A 27325-nucleotide genomic window follows, 5' to 3' on the forward strand; every position below is an offset into this window, starting at 1 on the left:
TTTAGGGCCACGGGTAAGGGTCTGTGGACCTCAGATTTCTCCAACAGTGACATACATATAGTACACATCGAGGTACACCAAGGAATGGATAATCACCTTCCGTGACTGATTTCCAACAGTACAGACAGGAAACACCGTATCTGATATAAAGCCCTTTGCACTTGCCTCTGCAAACAACTAGGAAGTGCCCTGGCAGAAGGCAGCAAGTCTACTCCACCTAATTGACATTCATTTAAATAATTCAGTAATTTAAATGTCAAGCCAGAGGTATTCCCTCTCTGCGAAGCTCACCCACATTGTTTGTTCTAAAAGGCACCTCCCAGCATTACTCAGTGTTATGGCTGGCACTGTGCGCCCTTTGTATCACCAGGACCAGGTCTGTGCAAACACACTCACAGGTCTGGCTGGGAGCCGCAGGGAGTTCTTGACGCCACCTGGGAGGACTGCGGGCTGGCTCCACAACCAGAGGTGCAGGCTCAGAAGCCCAAACCTCTTAAAAGATCTCGTTCTGGGCTCATCCTCTGTGCACACCTACTCTCGTAGCCTCACGACAGACTGTTGTCACAGGAAGAAGCAGAGCAGAGAGCATCGTGGACTTTTTACGTCTGTCCACAGTTTGGGATGCTCTTGTACCTCGGAGTAAAAATCTTCACATTTATGTTTTAAGTGGGACTTGAGAAATCTAAGCAGACCACCATGGGCTTATCCCCCACATTCTCAGTCATGCACTCCATAACGCTTTAAAGCATTTAAACTGATTACCATTCTAAATGGTGCACAAAACCTCACATCTCCCACTAAAGTTTGACACAAAAGACAAATGAGAAACTGCTACAAGTAAACCAGCCTGCAACTATCACCCCAGAGGTCAGCAAAAGGAACAGGCTGAATTTCTTAGAGGTTCACCTCCAAGTAGCACAGATGACAATATGGTTATTAGACTATTATTATAAAAGTCAGATAGCTCAGAACTATATAGGCTAAAAAAGGAACCCCAAACATATCTGGACTCCTTCCAACAGTATAAACGACTCATTCATTTGAAATGACAGCCTATATTAGGCTTATAGATATGGGAGCCCTTCCATGGCCTCCTAATCTGAAAGTGCAGCTTGGCACTTCTCCAGAATCGGAAAGCATTTGAGATCTCTGGCATTAAACAAAGGCTCAGTGATGGATTTTGCAATGCCAGGTATCACTGCCAGAAGCCTGCTCCTAAGACAGAAACACAAAGGTCAGTCTGCAATGCCTAGTGAAGGGCATTTGATGGTCTGGTGAGAAGGCAAGCTATATGCTTGGGAATACGGTACCCCAAACACCATTAAATGCTCTCATTATAAAACCCCCATCTAGGGAACCCAAATTCCATTTGTTTTTGTTTGTTTGTTTGTTTGTTTGTTTGTTTGTTTGTTTGTTTACCCCTGATCAGAGAAACAGATACTTGGCAAAGTTGTAAAGCGAAGAAGAAAACATATTCTTGGAGTTAAGAAAGATTGAATAGGATCACATATAAATTAGAATAACAATGACATAAAATGATTTCAGGATTCCCAAGATTTTGAACTGATGATAGCTACAAATGTACCCTGCCTCCAGTGTTCTGGAACCGAGCAAATCACATCCCCATTCAGATGTAATCCTCTCTGTCTTCTGTGACTCTCCAAAGAGAGACAGGAGGGTTAATGTGGCCAGAAGTCCTTCCTGGTGCAGCTGATCCCCACGTCCTTAGGCTCCCCTATTATCCCCTCCATTCTTGGGAGGCCTCCCCTGTTCCAAGATATCAGGTCCTTTAGGTAGGGAATTTCCTCCATGTGGAGTGCTTACCTCCCTCCCTGCCTATACTCCATTTACCTAGTTAGCATCTACCTTCTCTTAAAGAAGCCTTTGTTCACACACTCAAATTTAAAGTCAGAACCACCTGTATACACTCACATGCATGTGTCTGTCTGGCTACCGAACGTCCAAGTCTCTCCTCCGGACTAGGAGCGCCATGAGGGGAGGGAATGACCCTACTCTGCTGTTACAGAGCCCTCGCCTGCCTCAATGATTGACAGGAGTACAAGCCTGATGGATATTTGCTTCCGGATGAATTTTCTCTTCACGGAAAGGATTTAGAGGTGGGAAGAGACATGATGCTGGTTTTCAGAGCAGACTGAGCCTATAAAGTCTTTAAATGTCAGCAGAGATCTTAAGGCAAGGCTTAGTCACCGAGCCAGCATGTCTGTGCAAGCCATTTCTTCCTAGAGGAGTTCGCCATAGCGTCACATCTGTTCACCTACTCTGGCTTACAAGTGTAGAAAATTAATACTTGCGGTGTGGTACAGTAGGTGTTCTGTCTGCCTGGTTGTTAGAAGAAAGAGGTAAAATACAAGAGCCCCTAAAACAAGGACTTATTTAACACATTAATAGAACAGCAGGGCTTGTATGGATGGTCCTTCCTTGGATGGCTGACGTGAGGACGTTCGGCTACTCTGATGCTAAGGTGACCAGAATGATCAAAACATAGTAAGCGCCTGGCCTCCGGCCACATTAGGGGAGTCATGCAGGACTTGTCTGCTCAGCAGTGAAAAAGACGCCCCTGGTATTTGCTGCCATTTTTCTCCTATCAGTGAAAGTAATGGCGTTTTCAGCAGGGAGTAGGGAAAGACTGAATTACATCATTTTCCCCTTCTTGCTTTGCTGAAGGTGATAAGGATTCCTAAGTCATCCTGCATTTGAACTGCTGAAGCTGAGAGGGGGAAAAAAAAAGTGCCATCTGTTTATTTTGTGTCTGAGCTGACTCCTTGTCTCTGAAATAATCCCTGTAAATTAAGCCCTATTGCAGCAGCCACACCTTCTATTTCAAAGCCAAAAACTTGGTCTGTGTTTAAGTGACTAACAAGTTAAAGAACATTGTGGGGTATTGACCTAAGACAATATTGGTCTGTCTTTTCCATGCGTTTTACGATTCCCAGAATGTAGCAAAGACATCGTTTTAATACTTGTACTATGTCAATGAAGCAACTCTTTAACAGGGGGAAAATAATGACCCCTTTCTTCATCATGTCTTCACACTTCTTCAATCTTCCCTTCAGAAAAACAAACGATTACAAAACCTAACGGAAATTACCTACTAAGGAATTCTCTTGGAGACCAGAAAATATCCCCACCCCACCCGCATATATTGACAACGCCTGGCCCTGAGTGAATCTCCACTTATTGGAAGAGTAACAGAGAGTACCACAGCCTGAGGGTGGAGAGAAAAAGACCTGGTTGATTATAAACATTTCAGAGAAGCGATCCCTTTGTCATTTGGATTTGAAGAGAACCAGCGATGTGGTAACCGTCTATCAAATGTTGAGGCTAGAAGCCCTGTTCACAGTGTGGGAAGAGGTATGCTTGACTCATGTGAGTTCCACAGGCTAACTAGGGAGTACACGGCTGCTCCAGTAAGGGTTTCCTAGCCAGGCGCTGTATTGAAAATTTTGCCGTTACAGAAAACCTTAACCAAGGGCTCTGCGTGGTATAGGATGATGGGAAAGGAACTATAGTGTGGACTCAGCACAAGGCTCCCACCTCTATTTGCCCTTCTGTGCCCTACCGGTGACTTGGCCTTCAAGGTTTTACTCACAATCAACAAACCACCACCACATCCCCAACAACCTTTCTGGAAGCTTTCAAACCACAGAGATAAATCCCTCAGAAGATGGGCAGGGCTCCAATTTGTTGAACAATAGTCTTAGGATGCCAGCCCCTAGGCAATGCAGTACCTGGAGTCAAAGGTAAAAATGTCCACAATTAGTTAAATTCCTCCTCTCTAGCTCCCTATTCTACCCCACCCCCAGAAAAATGCACGGAGAGAACAGGGGATTTCTAGACTACATTCTCTACAGCCTGCATGAAGCACAAGAGATTAAGCTATCAGAGGGTAAAAAGTGGGGGCACTGCTCAAGCCTCCGATACCGCTACCACCCTAACCCCCAATTTCCCAACTCACGTCCTAAGGCCCTATTGGGTCCAGAACGCCAGGGCAAGGTTAATTACGAGAGGAATCCCATGCCTTCAATCCCATGAATACATGTCTTGGGCATCTGTACTCCAGCCTTTAGCTTCATCTTTGCTTTGCATATCTTCTTTTCCCTATCAGTCTAACTAATATGGTCCACAAGAAGCCGCTAACTCCCAAATTCAACGCTTAAGAAGATTGGCGTAGTAGTCAATAGACTAAAGGATCCTGCAGTCACCAGGCCATGGTTGAGTGGGGGTCATTTTGAGCTTATTCTTTTTTCAGCCCTGAGCCCGCAGAAAGGCTCCAGGTGCCTACGCTCAAGGTAGACACCAAAAGCATTTTTTGAGAGTGCTGTGGACCATAATTGGCTTTTCAAACCCTCTCTTCCCCCTCCGCCCCCAATCTCTGTGGCACTGCATACCATTCCCAGCTTCCACAATCATCTTGAACCTTGGCAGAAGAAAGGCAGCTAAATCTGAGATGTGTCACGAGGCCACTGGCTAGGGAGCAAGAATATCTAAACACAAACTAAGGCGAAAGCAGCAGGCCAGACTTTCCACAGATTCCCATCAGCTCCTGTAGCTGCAGGGCACTGATAGCCTGAAGGTAACCCAAGTATCTCCGAAGGGTCACTTTTAAATAGTAGCTTTAATACACCCAGTCATTTCAGAAGTATTTCCTTCCAGAGCCCGCTTCCATCCACACTGACATGCCAACTGTGCCCAACAATGGCAAGCCCGCTGAAGACATGAAAGCCCAGAAGGAAAGGGAAGGATTCCCAAAGGGGCACAGGCAGCCCCATAACATGCTGTGATTCTATTCTATGGCCGCATTTGGACTGCTGAGAAAGAATAATCTAGCAAAGAGACACCATGCAGAAGTGGTCTACTGACAATCACTGGGGATTAAAGAACAGGTAGAAAATCAAACAAAATAGTTTAACGCCATGCCTTCCCGTTCTAAGACTGAAACAGTATAAACCCTGGATGGCTACCTTCCAGGAGTTTTTCAGGAAAGCTATTATCTCCAAGAGAAAACATATACCTCTCTCTCAGTCTACTGGACCACACTGTGGCTGAGCAAAGAGAACTGTATGATGTCTTCAGCACATACTGTATATTATGCAGCCACCGTGACCACCCACTAACCCCAGACGTGCCAAAGAGTACTGCTCAGAAGAGGCTGCTGCTTTTTTTTTTTTTTTCTTCTTCTTCTTCCTTTTCAGCCAGGGCCAAAGTTTCTAAGATCTTCCTAAGAACCATTAAAATCCACACAGCCCCTCACCTATCCACCAAGTTGAGTCCCCACTGTCCTAAATGGCAGTCGGCCAGGGGCTGGTGTGTAAGGGACAGGTGCTCAGTGGGCTATTTTCAGTTGCTATCAGCTCAATCGGGAGCCGCACATGCTCAGTAGGCAGGCAAGCCTGGGTTGCATTTCAAACTCCGGGCAGCCAAGAGACGTACACCTTTCACAGCTGCCAGGGCAACCAGCTGCCCAGTGCTCCTCCCAAGACGGGAGCGATGAAAACAGTATAACCTGGCCAGCCAACATGCCAGCGAGCAAGATGTACCTCGCATTTCACCGCCTGGGTTATTCTGAGCTGGGCTTATTGACACTCCATGGCAACACAGGAACAAAGGGCCAGCTAGAGGGATTTAAATGTCCTGCAAAAGTTGCTAGAAAAGTCAGCAGCTCAGGCTTCTGTTTGCATAATAAAAGTAGCAGTGGAATTATTATTAGGTTATTCTCAGTTGCCACTGCAGTTGTTATTCGTGAATAATAATAACAAAGGTCTGTAACAGAGGTCTACTCTTTGAACTCAGGTTTTGTTTTTGTTGTTTGCCACCATTAAGTTGCCACAGTTGGGAGGCCTCCCAAACTATGGCATGTGGGCCTGTCCACCACCACAGGAGAACCAGTTTTCCTCACCCGTGTACCTCTCGCCTTGCCGTACCCCGTGATCCACTTCCGCTGCACAAATCTTTGCGAATGCAAACCACCCCTACTTAATCTTTCAATGGCTCTCACTCCCCTCAGGATAGGGAACACCCGCCTCAGTACCCCAGACCCTGCCGGGCCAGTAGGACCTGAACTCTCAACCCGGCTCCCTTCTCAAGACTGTGCTGGCCATGCTGGACTGTGCAGGTGGTGTCCTCACATTCCCCCACCTCCACGACTTCTCTGGGTGGGGCCCGTCTCTGCATCAGAAGTCCTTCTCGGCCCTTCCTTTGCTGGTCTAATGCCCGTTCATCCTGCCAAACTCCTGCTCCCTGGACTGCTGTCCCCAGTCCCAGCCCAGTGTGATATGAAGGTCCTTCCTGTTGATATCCCCGGTGCTGTGCTTTAACCTTTGCCTTATCCAACCAGACTGTGACTCCTTGACAGAAGGAACCACTTCTAGTTATGCTGACATCACCAGCGCCTACTAGCATACTCGTGCTAATTAATCAGTCGAAGATTGTAAGATTGTGCTACAACTGATTCTTTTTTCCCGAACTCAGAATAAATTCTTCGAAAGATGTGCTCTTCTCATCTCCTCAGCCCAGACCAGTCCCTGTCTCCTCTTTTTTTTTCTTATATTATAATAATTAGTATTGTAGCCAACATTATTTATTCATTCATTTGTCAAATATTCACTGAGCGCCAATTATATGCCAGGCGCTGTCTTAGACACTGGGGATAAGATGATGAACACCACGAAGTCTTGGCTTCCTACGCTCCAGGGCTCACTTTGCTTGTACTCCCCATAAACTCCTCACAACCACCCTGTCACTGTTTCTATCGCGCCGCTACAGGAATAGACCCTGAGAAGTGAAATAGCGTGCGCACACACACACACACACACACACACACACACACAGACGCAGTGAAGACAAAGAACATGGCTCATGACACAGTCTCACTCTGTCTCACTCTGTCTCTCTCCTGAGAAAGGCCTGCTTCCTCTGCATGGCCAAGAGCCTTCCCTTCAGAAGACTCTCTGACTAACCACATCATTTTTACCTACCAAAAATTACCCTAACACTTTGCAAAACTGACATTGTGAAGCAGATGAATTAGGACACGATGTTGAAGATAAAGAGAAGCCATGACAATGTAATTCAACATGGCAGTGTGTAGTATTATAAACACACCAGATGAGTCCAATTCTAAACTGGACTACGGGTTTTTGTTTTTGTTTTTCCTATCTATTCTTTACAACCTTTCTGAATGGATCCGATTCTTCTTTTCATACAAACTAGCTTGGTGTAGGTACCAGAATGTAGAAGGTGAAATAAATACAACTAACTAACTAAATAAATACGTAAGGCCACTCCCACTCCAAATCACCATTCGATTACAGGCAGAGGTGGTTGTTTTTGTTTCCTTAAGGTGATTTTCACCACCTCCTGCCCAAAAGAAATTTCATTCTTCCTCTTATTTCTTCCCTCCTGGCCACATCCCCCAAATTTCATATCCTCGGAAGGTCGGTGCTCCGCTCTAACCCATAACAAAGAATTAGATGGAGCATTACCGTGGATCTAGGAAAACACCCTGCTCTGCAGAGCTCAGATTCAGCTGATTAGAATCAGGCAGCAGCTGTTCCAGTGTTAACGACCAAGGCTGAGGAGGCACAAATGTAAACTTCCCTCTTCCTGTCAAACTACTGGCTCGGACAGAGAGGATGGTCGGGGCTTTGTGAACTCGTGAAAAAATAAAAGGTTCCAGGCCAGCTCTGCTGGAGAACGCACAGGTCGGTGGTCAGAGCTTTCACCTGAGGGCAGCAGGCACTTCCGGGCAGGGAGCTCCTAGGAGCAGACTGGAGTCACCTTTTTAAACCATGGAGCATGAACCATTCGTGGGTAGGGAAATCGATTTTGTGGTTGAAAACAAGGTCTCTTTTTTTTTTCTTTTTAAATTAAAATAAAGCCGAATGGAATAAAAAAGAGAAGAAATGGGAGTACGTTAAACATAGTAAGAGTAGCTGCTGTTTTTGCACGAATTTTGTGTTTCAGATGTGTGTGGGTCCTACTCTAAAACGTTTCTAAATGTAGATGCGCTGGGTCCAACGCTAAAATGTTTCTTACTGTGAGTCACAGTGAAAAGTTTGAAAGTCACTCCGCCCTGTGTCTTACATGATCTTGGACTTGACATAAGTTCTGAGTAATTATGACTATTCCATATAATCATTATCTGTGGAAGCTTGCCTGAGGTCATGCTGGGCTGCAGAAGGAACTTCCTGAGGACGGGCTAATAGCGTTTTGGGAGTTACAAAGCAATTTTTTATTATGTCTTATTTTCCTTGGTGTTTACTTTTTTCCAAGAGCGAAAGTTGCATATATGACACATCAACAAATTTCCTGCTTCGCAAGTTTTTCCATAAAGAGGAGATGGCAACCATCTTCTCATTCTTGAGACCTATCTTCATAAAAAGAGAAGCCGAGAAGCTATTGCGCTGCCCTCTCACTGCTGACCACAAGGAAATCGTTTCATGAGCGTGGGTCTTCGATTTGTTTTCACATCTGTTCAGTATTTGACTTAGATCGAATTTTTAGAGTCTTCTCCACCTCCTACTGCTACTACCCTCCTCTCATATAAATGCACTAAATACGAACATTTTATAATGTCCACTGGGGGAAAAAAATGGATGTGGCTTCAGTTTACCCACAGCCAAAACAAACATCTCCTAAGAAGAAAAAACTAAAAGGAAACTTTGTCGTAGTTCACCTGACATCAACTAACACACCACCAGTCTGTTAGAGAAGAAAATCTGACAATAAAGAAACAGGATCTTAAAAGTGTGCACTTCCATCAGATATTTACACTTTAGGTCCTAGTAATGAGTGGCAAACAATAGCTCAATATTTCTCATCTCTCTCCCCAAAAAGTCTCTCATTTGATGATGTGTCAGTGAAAAAGATTTTATTCTGAAAAGGGATAAATTATAGTAATGAGAAATGAGAGCAACAAATTTAATAAAGACATTTCTCTTACACTCACTCGCCCCTTCAAGAACTTCCTGAATCTTCAATAATGAGAAATTCAAAGAAAGGCTTATTCTATTCTTCTTCTACAGTCGCAAAGAGGGGCACCTTTGTGGACCCTAACAAAAAGTCCATTGAAGTTATCCCTTTCCTTCCCTCATTGGGTAATTGGGCTGGAAAGTCTTGAGTGGTGATGGCTTTGGAAATAATAAAATCAAGTCAGCCCACAAACTAATTTAGAACTTACCAATCTTCTCTAGAACAGGCCAAAACCTCTTGCAACAAACCTCTGCAAAAGTCCAGTGCTCCCTGCTATAATAAAATCTAACTATGGCTTGCAAATTTGATAAAATGTGGGTCATCTTAGCTTAGAAATATTTCTGAAGCAATATTCCATTTTAAGTATTTGTGTCATGGACGTCACCTGCAAATGCTCTCAGGGACAAAGGGAAAGCCAAACATGGAGGTCCTGGAACAAAATGGACTTCTCCCCAGTGGCATAATAGCAGTATTAGAGCATGATTAGTCTTATTAATGGGAAGGGATAGGAAGGATATATGGATAATTAGGACTCAAGTGCTCTTCTCGGTGAGAGCAAATAAAACTCTTCCTGCAGCTAGAGTTGTGTATATAATGAACATGAAAAATGAATACTGGTATGAGAGATGAGAAATTAAAAAAAAAACATAAACCCAGGTAAAGGAGCCTGATCATCTGCTCTCATCTCAGCTCTCAGACTGGACTGAGGGGGAGTCTAGCATGCATCAGATATAATGTCAGTGTGGACGTAGCTAATTTAAGGTACAGAAAAAAAAAAGCAATATTCTGAAGAAGGTTGATAATGATTGAAGCTCTTGAATACCATTCCTTAAAGTATATTATACCTTTTTGTTGGCTGTGTAATCCTGAGCGAGAGTTTTAACCAATTCAAAGGCACATCCCCAAAAACCTATCTCATCAGGGTAATCATGAGAATTATGGGAAATAACTCATATAAAACATTTGGCATATATTAGCCACCACTCAATAAGTATTGCCTATGATCATCAAGGAGATAGTTATAGTAAGCAGTATTTTCCAGACCTATTTAGTCTTTTTTGACATGGAGTATTTAGGATTCCATACAACTTGAGAAATATTCTAAAGTACACTCATACTAACCAAACTCTACCAAAATCACTATTGGGGACCTATTATTTGAAGTGCACACTATTTCCAATCAATATTTAAGAAACATGTGGGAGTAATTTGGGAGACAAAGGGAAAGTTGTTGTTGTTGTTTTCAATGAACTAAAAAGAGTACACTACCCAACAAAATATATTGGAATAAAATCTCTATGACTTTCTTATTTATGCCCCAGTAATGCCATCTAGCTCCACTGAAGCACAATCAATCAGGTGCCATAGCTACTTTGCAAACATCAAACATGGTTCTATTTCCTTTTAAACTTGGTAGTCGAAAGGTCTGCACTCAATAATCTTTGGCGCTAGTATAAAGATTTTAGTTATCTGCCCTATTATTTACCTCTTTTGGTGAAATATTTTGTACTTAACATTTGCTTTATGACTAATGTTGAATATATTAGAGTACATTACAATCAAGGGTTCTCAGTGTGGGTTTTTTTTTTTTAATTCCTAGTAAATATACAAAAACAAAGAGTCTTTTCACAGAATATGCTATTGACAGTTAACAAGAAGTTGAGTCATGAAGGGAAGACAGGACTAAGGCAACTGTTATTAGGATTAGAGCACTCTAGGCTATAGCACGCACTGGATATTCTGGTTTAAAAAAAAAAAAAGCTATTGCAACTAAAGAATAAAGAGTCCTTTTCCTTCCTTGTAAACATCCTAGTGGTGGTGATATATTAAAGAGCAGGACTTCAGGGGCAATCCGTTTCCATTTCAGCCAGACTGACTTGTTTCATGACATATCTGCACTGGGGCTTTAGGGGGTCATCTGCCGGATTCTTTGGGCAGTTCAAGAGCTAAAAGCAGGAAAAAACAACCAATGACATGGTTGTTAATATTGACTCATAAACACCCTTTTCTCCTTCTTTCTTCTCCATTCTTTCTCCACTTCTTCTCTCTTCATACTACATACCCACAACCACAGGCCCACCCATGATATCAAATGAAACCAGTAAGAACTGCTTAATACCATACGAAACTGATACTATATCTAGGGAAGGGAATGGAATTTGGAGGGACTTTGTGCCACTACATTCTGTAGATTTTTTTTTCCTAGTTACCATAGTGTAACAATTACACAGAGGAGGAAAATTCCTGTTTTCCTGTTGGGTCTCCAGATATTGTCAAATGTTCCTTGGAGAGTAAAATAACTCCCAGGTGAGAACGACTGGTAAAATTTGACTGTTAAAAATTTGAACTACTATCAAATTTTTCCAACCCAATTCTTACTAATTCTTACAACTTAGGACCCAACCTTTCCTCTGATTTAAACACCTCCAATTCTTTCAACTTACCACAGGGGATCCTTAATTTATATCTTATCTTATATATTTATATCTTAATTTATAATTTCTCGGTACTGTAGCATTATTGAAATGTTTTTAACACTGCTTAGAGCAGAATCTAGACTATAGACACCTAAATTGGTTACAACGGCACTGTCCAACAGAAACTTAATGTAAAGCCCATTACGTAGTATTACATAATGTAATATTATTGGATAAACATAGGAGAAAATCCAGATGACCTTGGGTACGGCAATAATTTTTTAGAGGCACAATCTATGAAAGAAATAATAAACTGGACTTCATTAAAATTTAAAACTTCTGCTCTGTGAAAGACAACATCAAGAGAATGAAAAAGCAAGTGACAGAATGGGAGAAAATATGTGCAAAAGACACACGTGATAAAAGACTGTTATTCAAAATGTGCAAAGAACTCTTACAACTCAAAAATAAGCAAACGAACAACCTGATTAAAAATTGGGCCAAAGATCTTAACCGCTACCTCACCAAAGAAGATAGAAAGATGGCAAATAAGCATATAAAAGCATATGCTCCACGTCAGATGTCATCAGGAAAACGCAAATTAAAACAACAACGAGATACCGCTACATGCCTATTAGAGTGGCCAAAATCCAGAATCACTGACAACACCAAATGCTGCTGAGGAGTTGGAGCAACAGGAACTCTCTCTCATTCATTGTTGGTGGGAATGCAAATGGTAGAGTCACTTTGAAAGACAATTTAGAGGTTTCTTATAAAACTGAACATACTCTACCATAAAATCCAGTAATCACAAACCTTGGTATTTACCCAAAGGAACTGGAAACTTTTGTCCACACACAACCTGCACAGCAACTTTATTCCTAACTGCCAAAACCCAGAAGCATCCGATGTATCCCTTCAGTAGGTCAATGGATAAATAAAACTGTGGTACATCCAGACAATGGAATATTATTCACTGCTAAAGAAATGAGCCATGAAAAGACACAGAGGAACCTTAAATGCCTACTCACAAGTGAAAGAAGCCAATCCGAAAAGACTACATATCGTACGATTCCAACTATATGACATTCTGGAAAAGATAAAACTATGAAGGCAGTAAAAAGATCAGTGGTTGCTAGTGGTAAGGAGGGTGGGGGGAAGGAATGAACAGGTGGAGCACAGGGGGTTTTTAGGACAATGAAATACTCTGTATGATACTATAATGGTGGATACACGTCATTATACATCTGTCCAAACCCACAGAATGCACAACACCAAGAGTGAACCCTAACGTAAACTACAGACTTGGATAAATATGACGTGTCAGTGTAGGTCCGTCAGTTATAACAAGTGTACCACTTTGGTGGGGGGATGTTGGTGATGGGGAAGGGTCTGAATGTGTGGGGGCAAAGGGTATATGAGCACTCTCTATACCTTCCTCTCCATTTTGCTGTGAACCAAAAACATGACTTTAAAAAAATAAAGTCTTAACAAAGGGGGAGAATGGAGGAGTGTGAAGTGTGGCAGGATTAAGAACAACCTAGTTCACAGAGAGCCAAACACTACACAGAAACTTACCCTACTCCAAATAGCTGTGAGACACTTACCTTCCATACTAGGGGAAGGGAAAGCAATCATCATTAGCACAGGAAGAATCATCACTCCATCTACCATTGTACAACTGTGGAGGAAAAATAAGACATATAAGTAAAACAAAAAATTTAACCGTAGGATGACAAATTAAATTAAGCATACTATCTTCAAACTGCCATTCAAGGCCTTTCTTACAAATCCCCCTCACATATGTCGCCTTATTTCTTGGTAAATTTAAACATATACCCTTTACGTATTTCTAAACAAATCATCTTAAGGAGTTAATCAGATTTACCTCCCACTGGTGGCCACTCTAAGGCAGCTGCGACTTTCTCTGAGTCCAGAGGGTCTACCCTCTTAGAGGCAACTCAATAAGGACATAAAAAATTCCCAGCTAGAAGGCTAAGCATTCTCAAAGAATTTTAAGCTAGAATTTTATCTTATCCTATGAAATGCAAAATTGGCACTAAATTTAAAACCTCTGAGAAATATGAATAGACTGTTGTAACATGATGTTAAAGATTAAGTGACTGAATAATTCAAGCATAATTTTTGAACCTTACTTCTACTTTAAAAGAATTAGAGGTAGAGCATCATCACACAGCCCAAAAGGGGAACAATAACAACAACAAAAACAACACAAAAAAACCTACAACTTATCCCTCATCTATGACAAAGCAATGCAGGATAGACACAACCAGGATAGGAAGAGATCATGTAAATGTGAAATACATCAAACTATATAATCAAGAGAGAGTAAGATACCAGATAAGAGTTTCAAGTTGATATTGCCCTAAATTGGCAAAAGCTCAATTTTCTAAGTCAAAGGACTACAACAAAGAACTTTTAATAATAACTTAAATAATTCCTGCAAAATTTTGGGAATATGATGAAAATTCTGGTTATACTAATTCTTTAGTACAAGAAATAATTTTTAAAAATTAAACCTTTGACTAGTTGTGATTTTCTGGATGGTAAATAAACAAGAAAACTGGTCAAGTTCTTTAATGCACACGTTAGTGTGCTATCTTACACTTAGAGCTCAAAGCAAAGAGCAAAAGCCTATTGCTATCTAAGCTGTCTGGAGTGGACACCTTCTGGTTCATATTAAAATCAAAAATTTTGTTTGGTGGTCAGACTGTTCATTCTCCACGTCCCCATCTTATCTTACCACCCTCATCTCAACTGGTCCATAATTATACTTTAGTCTACCCCTTCTCTAATAGCAATGTAAGGAATAGCAACGTAAGGAAGAAGCAATGTACCTTCTTTTTACACTTTTTAAAGCACATGAAACTTGAGTGTCCTCTTTTACTGTTATTATTATGTCCATGTTCACAAAGATCTTTTCTATGACAAGCCCCTGATTTGTGGCATGTAAGTGCCTCATGTGGCTGCCAGTGTCGTCACAACCAGATACAGACTCCTCCATCACCATCTTGTCTCCATGCCTTTGAATGGGGAGCACACTGCTGGTTCCCTCTGCCTCAACAGCCCTAAGCGTCCTCTTCTACCCTTCTTCTACTTACTCCCCTCCTCCTGTCATTCATGACCTAGCTCAAAAGGCAAACATTTGGTGAAACACCTCTCCATCAGCAGTCACTTCTAGCACCCAGCACTGGGCTAACAGCACTTGAAATCAATTACTTGTCTAAGTCAGTCTCCAACGCTAACCTTCCTGTCCCTAAAAGAGGTACATGGATCCTAGGGTCATGCAAGAACATTTACTGAATTACAGGATGAAAATACAGATCTTACTCTTATTACAATGGGGTTACATCCTGATAAATCCATCCTAAGTTGAAAATATCAGAAGTGGAAAATGAATTTAATACACTTAGTCTACCAAACATCAGAGTTCAACCTAGTCTACCTTAAATGTGTTTAGAACACTTAATATTAGCCTACTGTTGGGCAAAATTATCTAATGCAAAGCCTATCAAAGCCTGTTTTACAATATGGTATTGAAAACCTCATGTAATGTATTGAATACAGTACTGAAAGTGAAACACAGAATGGTTGTCGGGGAACAGAATGGTGGTAGGTGTGTCCGTTGTTCACCCTTGTGACAGCGTGGCTGGGAGCTGCAGCTCACTGCTGCTGCCCGGTGTCACGAGAGAGGGTCATACCACATATTGGTAGCCCAGGAAAAGACCCAAGGATCCAAAGATCAAAATTCGAAGTACAGTTTCTATTGAATGTTTATCACTTTCACATCATGGCAAAGTCAAAAAAAATCTCTAAGTCAAACCCGAAGATCAAAATTCAAAGTACAGTTTCTACTGAATGTTTATCACTTTCACATCATGGTAAAGTCAAAAAACTCTTTTAGTCAAACCATGAGAAGTCAGGGACTGTATATACTAGAATTTGTATCCTATGCAAAATCTAATAGAGCGATAAATAACTTGAGGCTTTATTTGGTGTCTCTCTCAGTTCCTTTGACAGTCTAGTTCAAAAGATGTCTTCCAGAAAGAAATGTGGACATGATTTGCTTAGAGTACAGCCATGTACTATACTTCTGAGGGTCAATTTAAGTATGTTATGAAACAAGCCCTCCCCAGATTACAAGTGTTCTAAAACTACAGATTGAATATATTATTAATGAAAGCACCAGAAAGAATAAGAAAATGGTGGAGTTGATATCTCTATTCCTAGTGGTTGTTTGTTAATCACTTTACTAGAAAAAAAGCAGTTAATATTCAGTTCAATCTGAGAAGAAGCAGGCTCCCCAAATTCAAAATTAAAAACTACTTGAAAATGGATTTGCTTCCAGTATCATAAATAGTAAACATTATCCTGAATAATACAATGTTATCGCCATTAACAATACCTTAAATATTTCACTGTCAAACTTCTTAAAATTTCTATTTTATGTATATTATATCATACATAGTTTTTATTTTATATGAAACTTACAAGCAACACACACAGTGAGGGTACATGCTTAAAAATATTTTTAATGGATGGGATATGTCCTCAAAAGCCTTTGAAAACCACTGGACTATCTTGTTCTTATCTGTGAATTCCCAATTCTCCTTTCCTTCCTTCCTTCTTTCAATACCTATTAAGGGTCTACTCATGTATTAGACATTAGAAACTTAAAATGGTAAAGATATATAAACATAGCCCTAACTATCATGGAGCTTTCATCTATGGTGATAATCAAATAGTCATCCAAATGATTTTATAATTAAAAACTAAATGAAGTGCCAGTTATAAAAAAAAAACAAATGGGTTAAATAGGACTGCTAACAAAATAACTTGAGATTTTCTGTGTAGAAGAGCTTCCCCAGGAAGGTTATATCTAAATAGGAATCAGAAAGATGAGTAGAAGATACCAGAACAAGGATGAGTGTGTAAGCGCGCGCGCGCGCGTGTGTGTGTGTGTGTGTGTGTGTGTGCGCGCGCGCATGTGTTGGGGTGGGTAGCACCTTGAGGTGGAGGGTTGCATTTAAGGAGAAAGGCGCAGCTTCTCAGCTTACGCAGAGGCCCTACAGCCAGGACAAGCATGAAGTCCTACAAATTTACGCATATTTCAGAAGTGAAGAAAAAAGCCAGGCTGGGTCACAGCCAGCCTAGAAAGAAGAGTTAAAGAGGGTGGAGAGACCCAAGAAGGCTGAAGGTAGGCAGAGGCGGAACTTCGATAAGGCACAAAAAGCCCAGGGAAGCCCTCCACTCACTCACCTCTGGACATTCTTGCCAACCATGTTCCTCTCCCTTCTCACATCTGGTCCCTAACTAACCATCCATTTTCCCAGGCACTCTGACCAGCCGGCTTCCTAGCTTTGTATACATGATGCTCTTCAAGAGTAGGTCCTTTTTTTTAGAGTCCAACCTGGCTAATTCCTATTCAGCCTTCAAGTCTCAACTATCACCTCCTTCTAGACTGTCCTTGCCTCAACCCTCACAGCCCTCATTACACTTTTATATACCACTTTGTTAATTTTCATTCACAGAACTTATCATAATTAATAATTATATGTTCATACCCGTGTGTGCTTTTGAACATCTGTCTCCTCACTAGACTGTAGATTCTGTGGTAGCAAATTCTACAGTCAATTTTATTAACCACTACCAAGTAGATGCACATTAAATATCACTAAATTCAAAATTTCCCTGAAATAATCAGCTCAATTTAAGTTTAAATTCTAAAGAGTTAGCTATCACTCCCATGTCCCAACACACAAGCACATACACACTGCAAAGAAATGACAGGATTAAGATATTTATCATCTCTGTGACTTTAATCTCTACCATTTAGTTTGGGTACTAATAGAAGTCAGCAGTCAATAAGCTTCAAAATCAAGAATCTTTCTACTATTAAAAAAAAAACCCTAAAAAACTAAAATTAAAAGACTATCACCATTGGCAATTTGTCCTGTCACAAAGCCAACAAAAACCCATGCCCCAAAATACATTTTAACATATTATGATCATGCAAGCAAAATTGATACTTGATATTAGGCTCATAAATGGAAAACAGGAAAAAAAAGAATTATAAAGTTAATCTCCCAATCTAGTCTGTTTATAGGATAGATAGCTCAAACCTGCCATAATAAAAAAAAAAAAAAAAATCTTTGGAAAAAAATATGAGCATCGCTACTGGCTGCCCTTTTGTTCAGTGTCTGGAGTGTCTCTGGTAACCAGTTAATTCAGCTATTAAAACCAGTACATCTAAAAGGAAAGGGGAAAAGAATGTAGAAAGGAGAACGTTCTGGAATAAATTCCCTGGTCATATTTTAATTATAAAAAAAAAAATCAGTATCCCAAAGTCCCAACTTGAGGCCTCAAGGATCTATTCCCAACTTTAAAATACACTGAAAAGAAAATATTGTTTTTAAAGGTAAATTTTCAATTATCCTGCTCTCAAGTATTTCAGCATATGAAGTTTCAGATGTAGGTTGGCAAAAAAAGAGGGACTGGTAGTGGAAAAAGAGAGGAACAATAATTCAATAGTTTGGGGATGCCTTACTCCACTGGCTTTCACACTTTTTGGTCTCAAAATAACTTTACAGTCTTGAAAAGTATTGAGCCCCTTAAGGAGCTTGTCAATGTGAGCTTTATCTATCAACATTTACTCTATTAGAAATTTAAACTGAAGAATTTTTTAATACTGTATTTGTTTTAAAATAACATTAAACATGCTGGAGTGCAAAGGTGATTCAGTCAGTTAAGGGTCCAACTCTTGATTTCGGTTCAGGTCATGGTCTCACAGTTTGTGAGACTGAGCCCCGTGTTGGTCTCTAGGCTGACCATGCACAGCCCAGGTGAGATCCTCTCTCTTTCTCTCTCTATGCCCCTCCCCCATTCATGTGCACACCTTCTCTCTCTCTCTGTCGGTCTCTCTCAAAATAAATAATCAAATAATTGTTTAAAAAATAGAAATAAAATAACAATAAACATACTACCCTGTCCAAAAAAAGGTAGTAAGAAAAGTGGCATTATTTTCCATTTTTGCAAATCTCTATGTTTGGCTCAGTAGAAAACAACTGGATTCTCTTATATAGTTCTGCATTCAATCTGCTATGCCATGTTGTACTTGTTGAAGTACGTATAGAAAATACAACCTTGCACATATATATCCGAGGAATCAGAGAGATGATTGATACATAAACACTCTTGGAAGGACCTCTTGGAACCACTGAGAACATCACAGAGACTCCACGAGATTCTGGACACTCTGAGAATCATTGCCCTACTCTTTTAAATGTTCATTCTTTCTACCATACCAGACAACCAGATGGTACCTGATATTTTAGGATAAGCATTTACCCAATACATGACAAAAATGTTACTGTTCTATAGCTTTAGAAATCTCATTAACTTCTCTATCATCAAAGAAGTCAACAAGTCTAATGGTCAAGGAAGAAGGCATTAGACTTTTGTTTGGAATGTAGGAAGAATACTTTATGTACACAACTAAATATTTTTTACATGTGACATAAAATCTGTGATAAGAAGGTACTCAACTGTTCATCTACTTTGGTTGAACCAAAATCCATGTGCAATGTTCTACGGTTAGCTAACTGAAAAATCATAGACTACTGGGGATTCCAGTTTATTATCTGAAGCGTACAGAGTATAAATTTTTGCCTCCAATATATGTCATCTCCTTTCTTTTCTTGGATAAGGTCTTCTATCCCTAGTAATTGATCTGTCTTTCCTTTAGACACAAGGGAAAGAGCTATTCAGAAAAAGTTTAAGGACCCACCCATGGTAACTAAGGTACCCTCTTTAAATCAGCACCATCTCTTACAATGTCTCAGGACTACTCTCTTAGTTAGGAGAAGGAACAGCCCCATGATTTTTCTGCTACAAACAGGTATATCACCAGGGCAGAACAGATCCGCTTTCAAAATCCCCTGGTACTTTTTAAAGTCCATTTATAGATCAGACATATCCAGTCAAAGAGCTCAATTTTGAACACGTGTGGGCTTGAGACCAAGTGTGGCACTTGTTTTATGCATCACAATTTTTTACAGCTGGACAGGAGCCAGAGACACATTGTAATACATTAACTCCTCTCCCCCCAAAATCACAAAACGTTTTGATATTGATCACAGAATAAACAAGAGTATAATACGCTTCTATATTCAATTTTTGGAACTCATATTAAGCAATCTAGTTGCTAATCCACTATTAGAACGAAGGATATTCCTAAAACCTAGACTTAAGGACAGCAAACAGCTTGTTATCTGCGATGTTGGAGATGAAGGAAAAGTTGTAAGACAAATTAAGATACTTTCCCATCAGAAAGGTCTACAAAATGTTCATTGTCTGGACCAGTCTAAACTCATTTGGTCTGTCCATTTGTTCAACACATAATTTACTGAGTACTTATTTAATAGGGACTTTCTTGATACTCTCCTCAATTCATCTTCTAACAATTTACAAGTTAGAAAGAATCTTAAAAGCCGAGGTTGTACACCCACCTCTCCCAATTTTGAATAACTTTTACACCATCTACATGCGGTTGTTCTCTCATCACTGGTGAGGGTTGTCACTACTTTTCCAGTTTTTTTCTTTGTATTTCTTTATTGGTCTCTGCCATGCCTTCCATTAGGAAAACAAATTCATTCTCTTTAATATAAAAGGTAGAGGCAGAGCAGGAAAAGGAGCAAGAGTAATTCTGTTTTCTCTTGTTATCTGTTAACATTACATAGTTCTCACCCTAACAGTAGTGGCACATACTAACTAGCCAGACACTGTGCTTAGAGATCATATGCACTGTCTCATTCAATCTCTCCCTCAAACACTCTAAAATAATACTCATATTAATCCCATTTTACAGATAAGAACATGAGTGGGTAGAAGTAACTTGCTGAAGGACACAAGATTAAACCTAAGACCACCTGACCAGAGTTCAGGTGTTATTAAACCATGACTTACAACCTTCATTAAACCAGCCAGCCACAGTTTAGCAATGTGTGTTTGTCATCCTTAACATTTTATCCAAGTTTCAACACATTCTGTGCTTTAACCATCTGGATTTTCCTCTTAGAAAATAATCTTTACTCACGGCTATTTGGACCATCTTTCAATCATGCCCTCTTTCCGTTGCTCTAACCTCAAAATTAATTTCATAGGCTCTGCAAACTCAGATTATCTCTGTACTCCTGAAAACAAGATCTAAATGTGAAAGGAAAACCAAGCCACTCTGATACTGTTCATCAAGTGGTTTCCATCTCCCACCTCTCAACCCACTCTCTGGTTCTCCTGTAGCTCACATCTCAATATGAAAGCAGAAATTAGTGTAAGCCAGGCACATTTGGGACAGAGTTAGTAGTAAGACAAATTCTGGACATGAAACTTTGCAGGAGGGTATACTTAAAACAACCACCCCCAAGTAGGACAAAAATCATCCATTATGTACCAACAATTCTGTCTCTTCTATGCTCAATAGGCAGAGAGACAACCCAAGGACAGCTTGCTTGCAACTACCTGGACCTGTGGAAGGGGTGAAAAGAGGGCTGTCAGTTACGCTGGAAAAAAAAAAAAAAAAAAAAAAAAAAAGGCTAACCTGAAGCCATCATACCATATAAGTCAGGGACTTTTCTCCAGTTCACAAATGACCTGTGAAATATATTTAACACCACACTGTGTCTGAACTGGCAATGTGTAAGTTGCCAGGGCTTGGTTTTATATAGACTTCACTGCTGCTGCAGGGTTTCTGGTGGGATGTTACTTTCAGAATATTAGCATGTAATTTGATCTTCCGCGATAGATGAATACAAATAGCTTCTTGGACAAGTCCTATAGAACTGAAACCCAGCCCCTGGATCAGTCCATCCTGTAGTTAGAGGAAATAATTACAGATTATTTCAGGAAAGAAAGGGTTTTGACTGAAAGAGTTACACTACAAACATTCCAGCTGTGACAGATGGACCCAAGATAAGGCTTGGAAAGGAGAGGAAAAGAACAATATAATCTGAACGGGCTTTGGGGGGTGGGGAAGATGAGCCTTCATTGAATGAAAAGTGAAAGGTTTAAGTTAGGCTAGCATGTAAGAACCAAAGAGTCCCCAGTAAATTTATTTTAAATGTATACAGGACGAAACTGACTTTGCTGCACCCCTACCCAATTTACAGATAATACTAAGCAAAGCTTCTGAGATTTTGATGTTGTGATCACCCACTGCATGCCTTACTGGTATCCAAAGACTAGGTTTTATTTCAACACGCTTGACTGCATGGAAACTGTCCCTCATTTTCCACTTCGTTCCCTGTGTATCAAATAGCCATGGCTCTCCTGCTTTGTTTCAACTTACAGGACCCCATCAACTCCCAGCTGTTTTGTTATATTCTCCTAGGTAGCTCAGGGCTCATGCCTCTCCCTCTAGTTCACATACTATGACTGGAACAATTTTTCCTTTTTTTTACCCAGTGGTAGGAAGGACCCTGTTATCCCTATTCCCTCCCCCCACCACTGGCCCGAGACAAAACTTGTGGATGCCCAACTGTGGAGTCCATCTAAAATCGCACTTCCTCCCTAAATCCTCAGTCAGATGCTGCCTCGACCCTCTGTCTTCTCATTTCTAACTATGCCTGAAGTTTCCCCTTTCACCTAATAGTGCAGACTTGTGTACCCATTACTGGACAAATGGTGTTTCAGGCAACTACTGTCTGATAAAACTGTCCCAATTCTAAGGCTGATATAATTAACCTATAATAATTTGAAGGCTGGAGGGAAGGCTAGGATGAAATAAAAGAGACACCAGTACCAAGGAGGTATCTCTCTCTCATTTTTTTTTTTTTTTTTTTTACATTGGAGACACTAGAGCATATTTCTGTATTTTTTTTTTTTTTTTTACATTGGAGACACTAGAGCATATTTCTGTGGAGGTAAAAAAACAAAAACAAAAAAGCAACAATAAAACCTCAAATAAACCCACCCTTTATACGTCAGCCTGACCAGAACCTTCCTTCCCATCCATACTACCTACACACTCAAGCCTATTCCCACCTCAAACCTTCCCGCCCTCGCCCTTACATTATATTACCCTGCCAAATTTTCTCCTAGCACTTAGCACTGTGAAATCTGTTTTGCTGATTTATTCACATTATTATGTTCCCCCCTCTCCCATCCCTCCTTCCCCCACTTATCAAAATATAAGTAGTGGGGCACCTGGGTAGCTTAGTGGGTAGCTCAACCTGGGTTGAGCGTCCGACTTCGGCTCAGGTCATAATCTCATGGCTCATGAGTTCGAGCCCCACACTGGGCTCTGTGCTGACAGCTCAGAGCCTGAAGCCTGCTTCAGATTTTGTCTCCCTCTCTCTCTACCCCTCCCCTCCCTGCTTGTGCTCTGTCTGTCAAAAATAAATAAATATTACATATATGTATATATTATATATTACATATATATATATATGTATTTAACACAAGAGTAAAAAATAAACATTACATATATATATATATATATATTTTTTTTTTTTTTTTTTTAATATTTAACACAAGAGTAAAAATTCTACCTAACTCATGGCTACATCGCCATGCCTGGCACATACTGGGCACTCAATATCAATTAAGACACAGTAACTTTAACTTCTTAGTCTATGCTATGCTTTGGTTCAGGTGGGGAGAGGGAGGGGAGGTTTAAGGAATTGTATACAGCCTGGCAAGGAAATGACTGGGGGAGGGTAATACTCCTCATTCTCAATTTAATATAGTAGCAACCAGGTATTTGAGATAAATGAAAAGATCTCCTTTGTAACTTGGATTTCAGTTTTCCAAGGTGTCATCCAAGAGAAGCAGCCAAACAAAAAGTCGGCTGGCAGACTCCGGGTATACCAGACAACTCCCTGGTGGACAATATCCCATTTGGAAAGGACCGCATGGAGCTCTAGTTGCAGATACCAGCCGATCTGCCCAGAGCCATCCCCAGTGACCTCTGAGACAGCTTCTGTAGCTTGAAAATACATCTTCTACCAGTCAGAAATTGACATATTATCTCCTCCTCCCACCCCCAGTCTTCTAACAGTTATTGATGCTATTTGGAAAGCCATGCTTCCATGCCTATTAATAACCTCCAGAAAGAACCCCAAGGAAGTGTCAAGAGAAAAACAGATACTACTGGTGGAAGCCAAAGACTCAATCAGAGTTAATTAGCAATTAATATATTTGAACAAAAAGAAAAGTTGTAACATCTTCGGTATCATAGGTTATCTGTCCAGGAGGCTTACAACAAAATACTCTGCCAATGAATTCATGAAATGTTCAATCAAAAATACTGGTCTTTACAGAAAGGAGCACTTTTAAAGGACCGCTTATCTGTTTAAACAGACCAGCACCAGCTACTATCTTTATCTACACAGCAATGATTCCGCGGAATTTTGCTTACAAGACTGATATCATTAAACCTTTATAGTTATTTACATCTTTGTCAAGTTTCTTCAGGTGACCCCTCAAAGAGCAACTAAATCAACCTACTCTAAAATAATGGAGTAACTAATTAACAATCTCTACAAAGACTTCTCTTAGTGGTCTTCTTCCTCTCCCCTCCCCGGACTAGAATGTGATTAATGGAATTCTCTCACAACTTAGCTTGAAATATGCTTTTGCCAGTTGAGCAGCTAAAGCAGAATCAGATAATTGTGGTATGACTCAACAAATGCACAGCTGTTCATTTAAATATATCCATCAAAAGTATAAATACGATCATGAGAAAGAAAATGGAACTGTGTACACAGGGACAGTGCATAAGTCGAACGGGTTAGCACTGAAGTAACCACAACAGACAACAAGGAGAAGGGGAGTCACGGCTGGGAGAGGTTCTGCATCCCAGGCAGAGAGAGACCAGAAAACCGAAGGAACTGAAAAACCACCCGCCCAACCCCAAACACTCCGTGACCTAAAAAAGAAATTAATGGCAAGTTAAACGTAAAAATAAATGAGTTCTACTACGTGGGGAGAAAGAAATGAAATCTAGGAAATAGCTGATGCTCCCAAGTACTGTGAGGTAGAAAGCCTACAGGGTAGAAATGAGGAATCCAATCTGTTATTCAAAACAAAACAAAGACCCGAAGCCCCCGGCCGAGGAAAACAGGAGGAACGGGATTCTCAGTCCTCTCCCCACAACCTTCTAAGACTGTGATTATGAAATCGTGAAATGTGGAAATCCCTCCAACAGCCCCAAAGCAAATAACTGAAAACTATCACCCCACACCAGGCAACACATTTTAGAGGTTCCACGCACATGACAGTGCCCACCTGAGCACGAAGGAAAGGAAACCAAGAAAAAGAAATCAGAGACTTAGAAGAGGAGCGAAGAGAGCCCTGAATGACAAAAACAAGTGCCTGGTCAGTCCTGCAGACCCCATTCCTTCCTTCTTCCTCAGGGATGGGCCCTAGGGCCTGATGGAACTTGAGAAGCAAAGGTACTGAAGACCTGGGCGCCTCTCCTCTTTTAATACGTAATTCAAAATAATAACAAATCAAAGGAACATCTATTCCATGATGATGATTTCCAAGCTTTCCCTGAACCATCAAAAATCAAGTTCTTGCCAAAAAATAATCTCTCCGGTTGAGGGGTGGCAGATGCTCATGTTGAGCCTGACCATTCGGCCATCTTGCCTGGGGAACCATTCACGTTCTCCATTTTAACAGACAAACCTCTTCTATTATTGTAAGTGACAGCTATTTGGACAACCACCTCCTACCTCAGGCCCTAGTCCTCCCACACTGACCCTCTTCATCCTTCATAGAAAACTTTCTAGCAAGAGCAATCTGCTCCTTCCATGTGCTCCCACTCCTCTATCCAATCCATCACTGAAGTGCCTCTTGTTAAGGGTCTCTTTGTAGACCTTACCTTATCCTTCATATCTGTAAGGGATCTGAGATTTGGATTCGATTGACCAGACATGAGGCCCAGGAACCCCCCAAGCCCTCAGCAATTCAGGTGGTACTGAGAATAGAGGGGGGGCTCACTTGCCCATTCTGCAACATGGTGTTGCTGATGACCCCCTTCTGTCCCTGGGTTCCTCCCTGCTGGGATTCAAAGGCTCCACTCTCCCTAGATCTTTACTTTTATGGTTTGGACCTTTTCAGTTTCCTTGGATGGGGTTTTCCTCTTCTGCCACTCATCCCTGAAATCTTAGTTTCCCACAGGGCCTCACATCTCTGCTCCCTCTTCTCACTCAAGATGGTACCCAATTCCTTAGCATCAAGGCCACCAAGCTGAGACTGAACCACCAGGTAGAGAATGGGATCGCCCATTCGTTACTCGTATACTCCTATCCTTACCACCTTCTTCTCCCACCATATGTCCTTGTCTTTCCATTGTTTACAAAATTAATTTAAAAAATTGTATTAGATATTTCAAATTACATAAAAACTAAAAGGTATTTAAAAAACCCGATTTTTGACTCCCCAGGTTTAATCATAAGCACCATCCTACCATCTAGTTTCAAAAATAAGTGATCTTATTTCCTCTGTTCTGCCCATTTTCTTCCTGTGGTATTTTAATGAGCATCCCAGATGTCACATCATTTCACCCGCAAATTCTCTCACAAATAAGGACTTCTTCTAAATACAACTATAAAATCAACATCTCACCTAACAAAATTAAAAGTATCCCTCTTCCAAATATCATCTAAAAGCTAATCAGTGTTTCAATTTGCCTGATTTTCAACTATAAACATCCCCTGCATTCCCCCCCACCAAAAAAAAAATTACAGGGAAAATGGGAATAGCATACCAATAAGTTGTTTTCACTGCTTTCCGTTATTATAACGAGAGGTTCAGTGTTAGGATTGTGGCAGTACTGAGAATACTCTGTGTATAATGTGGCAGAAAGCAAATGAGTTACTATGGTATATTCAAATTCTAGCATCTCCCGCTGTTTCGGAGAACCAGAAATCTGTGTGTGAAATAAAGGAAATATACATGTAATAGAGAAAAGGTTAAGTAAGAACCATATAAACTCAATTTGAATTGGAAGCATCAGTATGAACTTACGAAGTATTCTATATATAGTTATCCTTTGTCTACTAAAAGGCCTAGAAACAATGACCTAGGCAGTATGTATTCCTAGTGCCCAGACAGTGGAGTTAAAACACCACTTCTCACTAAAAGAAAAAGAACAAGTTGAATTGAACCATGGTTACCATCACCAAATCCAGCCAGTAGGAAATTAGAGATCAAATGGATGAGTTCTTCAACAGATAAACTATAAGGAAAGAAGGAAAGGAAAGGGTTGCTGGGGGAACCTGAGGTTTGAGAGACTTAAAAGACATAAAAGGATGCTCAAGACTAGAGTACAGAGGCTAGGTATGCACACATGGGTAATAAAACCATAAAGAAAGGCAACAGAGCAATTATTACAGAAGTGAAGAAAGCAGTGACTTCTGGAGGGAGAGAGAGGCTATGTCTGGCCTGGGACACACCAGGGGCTCAAGGGAAACTGCTAATACTCTCTCTCTTGATCTGTGTGGTGGTCACAAAAAATATTCCCTTTATAATAATTCCCTAAACTACGTATGCTTTATGTGGATAGCTGTGTTTGATCTTATAATAAAAAGATAAAAAGAAGACCAAAGCAGAATGTGTGCTGTTAAAAAACAAAAACAAAAACAGAAAAAAGGGCACATTCATGATAAAACACACACACAGACACACACGCATGCTCGCTCTCGCTCTCTCTCTCTCTCTCTCTCTCTCAGGAAGTAACAGCACTGTGTATCGTATATATACACAAAAATCTCCCCAGTTCTGTGACATAAATAAGGTTTTGTAAATAAACTTTTGAAATATCAACTATTTTTTATCTTCAACATGAAAACTGTTTTTGCAAGTTCCAAGTTTATTAACTGTTAATAGAGAAATAG

At 40.6% G+C, this 27325-nt stretch overlaps 1 protein-coding gene across 2 annotated transcripts in view; it reads right to left on the bottom strand.

Annotated features, from left to right (window-relative positions):
* ACVR1 (activin A receptor type 1) overlaps nt 1–27325 on the bottom strand; it is a 140434-nt gene that overhangs the window by 53559 nt on the left and 59550 nt on the right. For both annotated transcript variants that reach the window (XM_042994480.1, XM_042994479.1), the window contains exon 3: nt 13016–13089. In XM_042994480.1, the coding sequence (XP_042850414.1) occupies nt 13016–13082 (67 nt within the window). In that variant the 5' untranslated portion in view covers nt 13083–13089. The remainder of the gene's footprint in view (nt 1–13015; nt 13090–27325) is intronic.

This window comes from Panthera tigris, chromosome C1, assembly GCF_018350195.1.
Source record: "Panthera tigris isolate Pti1 chromosome C1, P.tigris_Pti1_mat1.1, whole genome shotgun sequence".
In the NCBI taxonomy this organism is placed as follows: domain Eukaryota; kingdom Metazoa; phylum Chordata; class Mammalia; order Carnivora; family Felidae; genus Panthera; species Panthera tigris.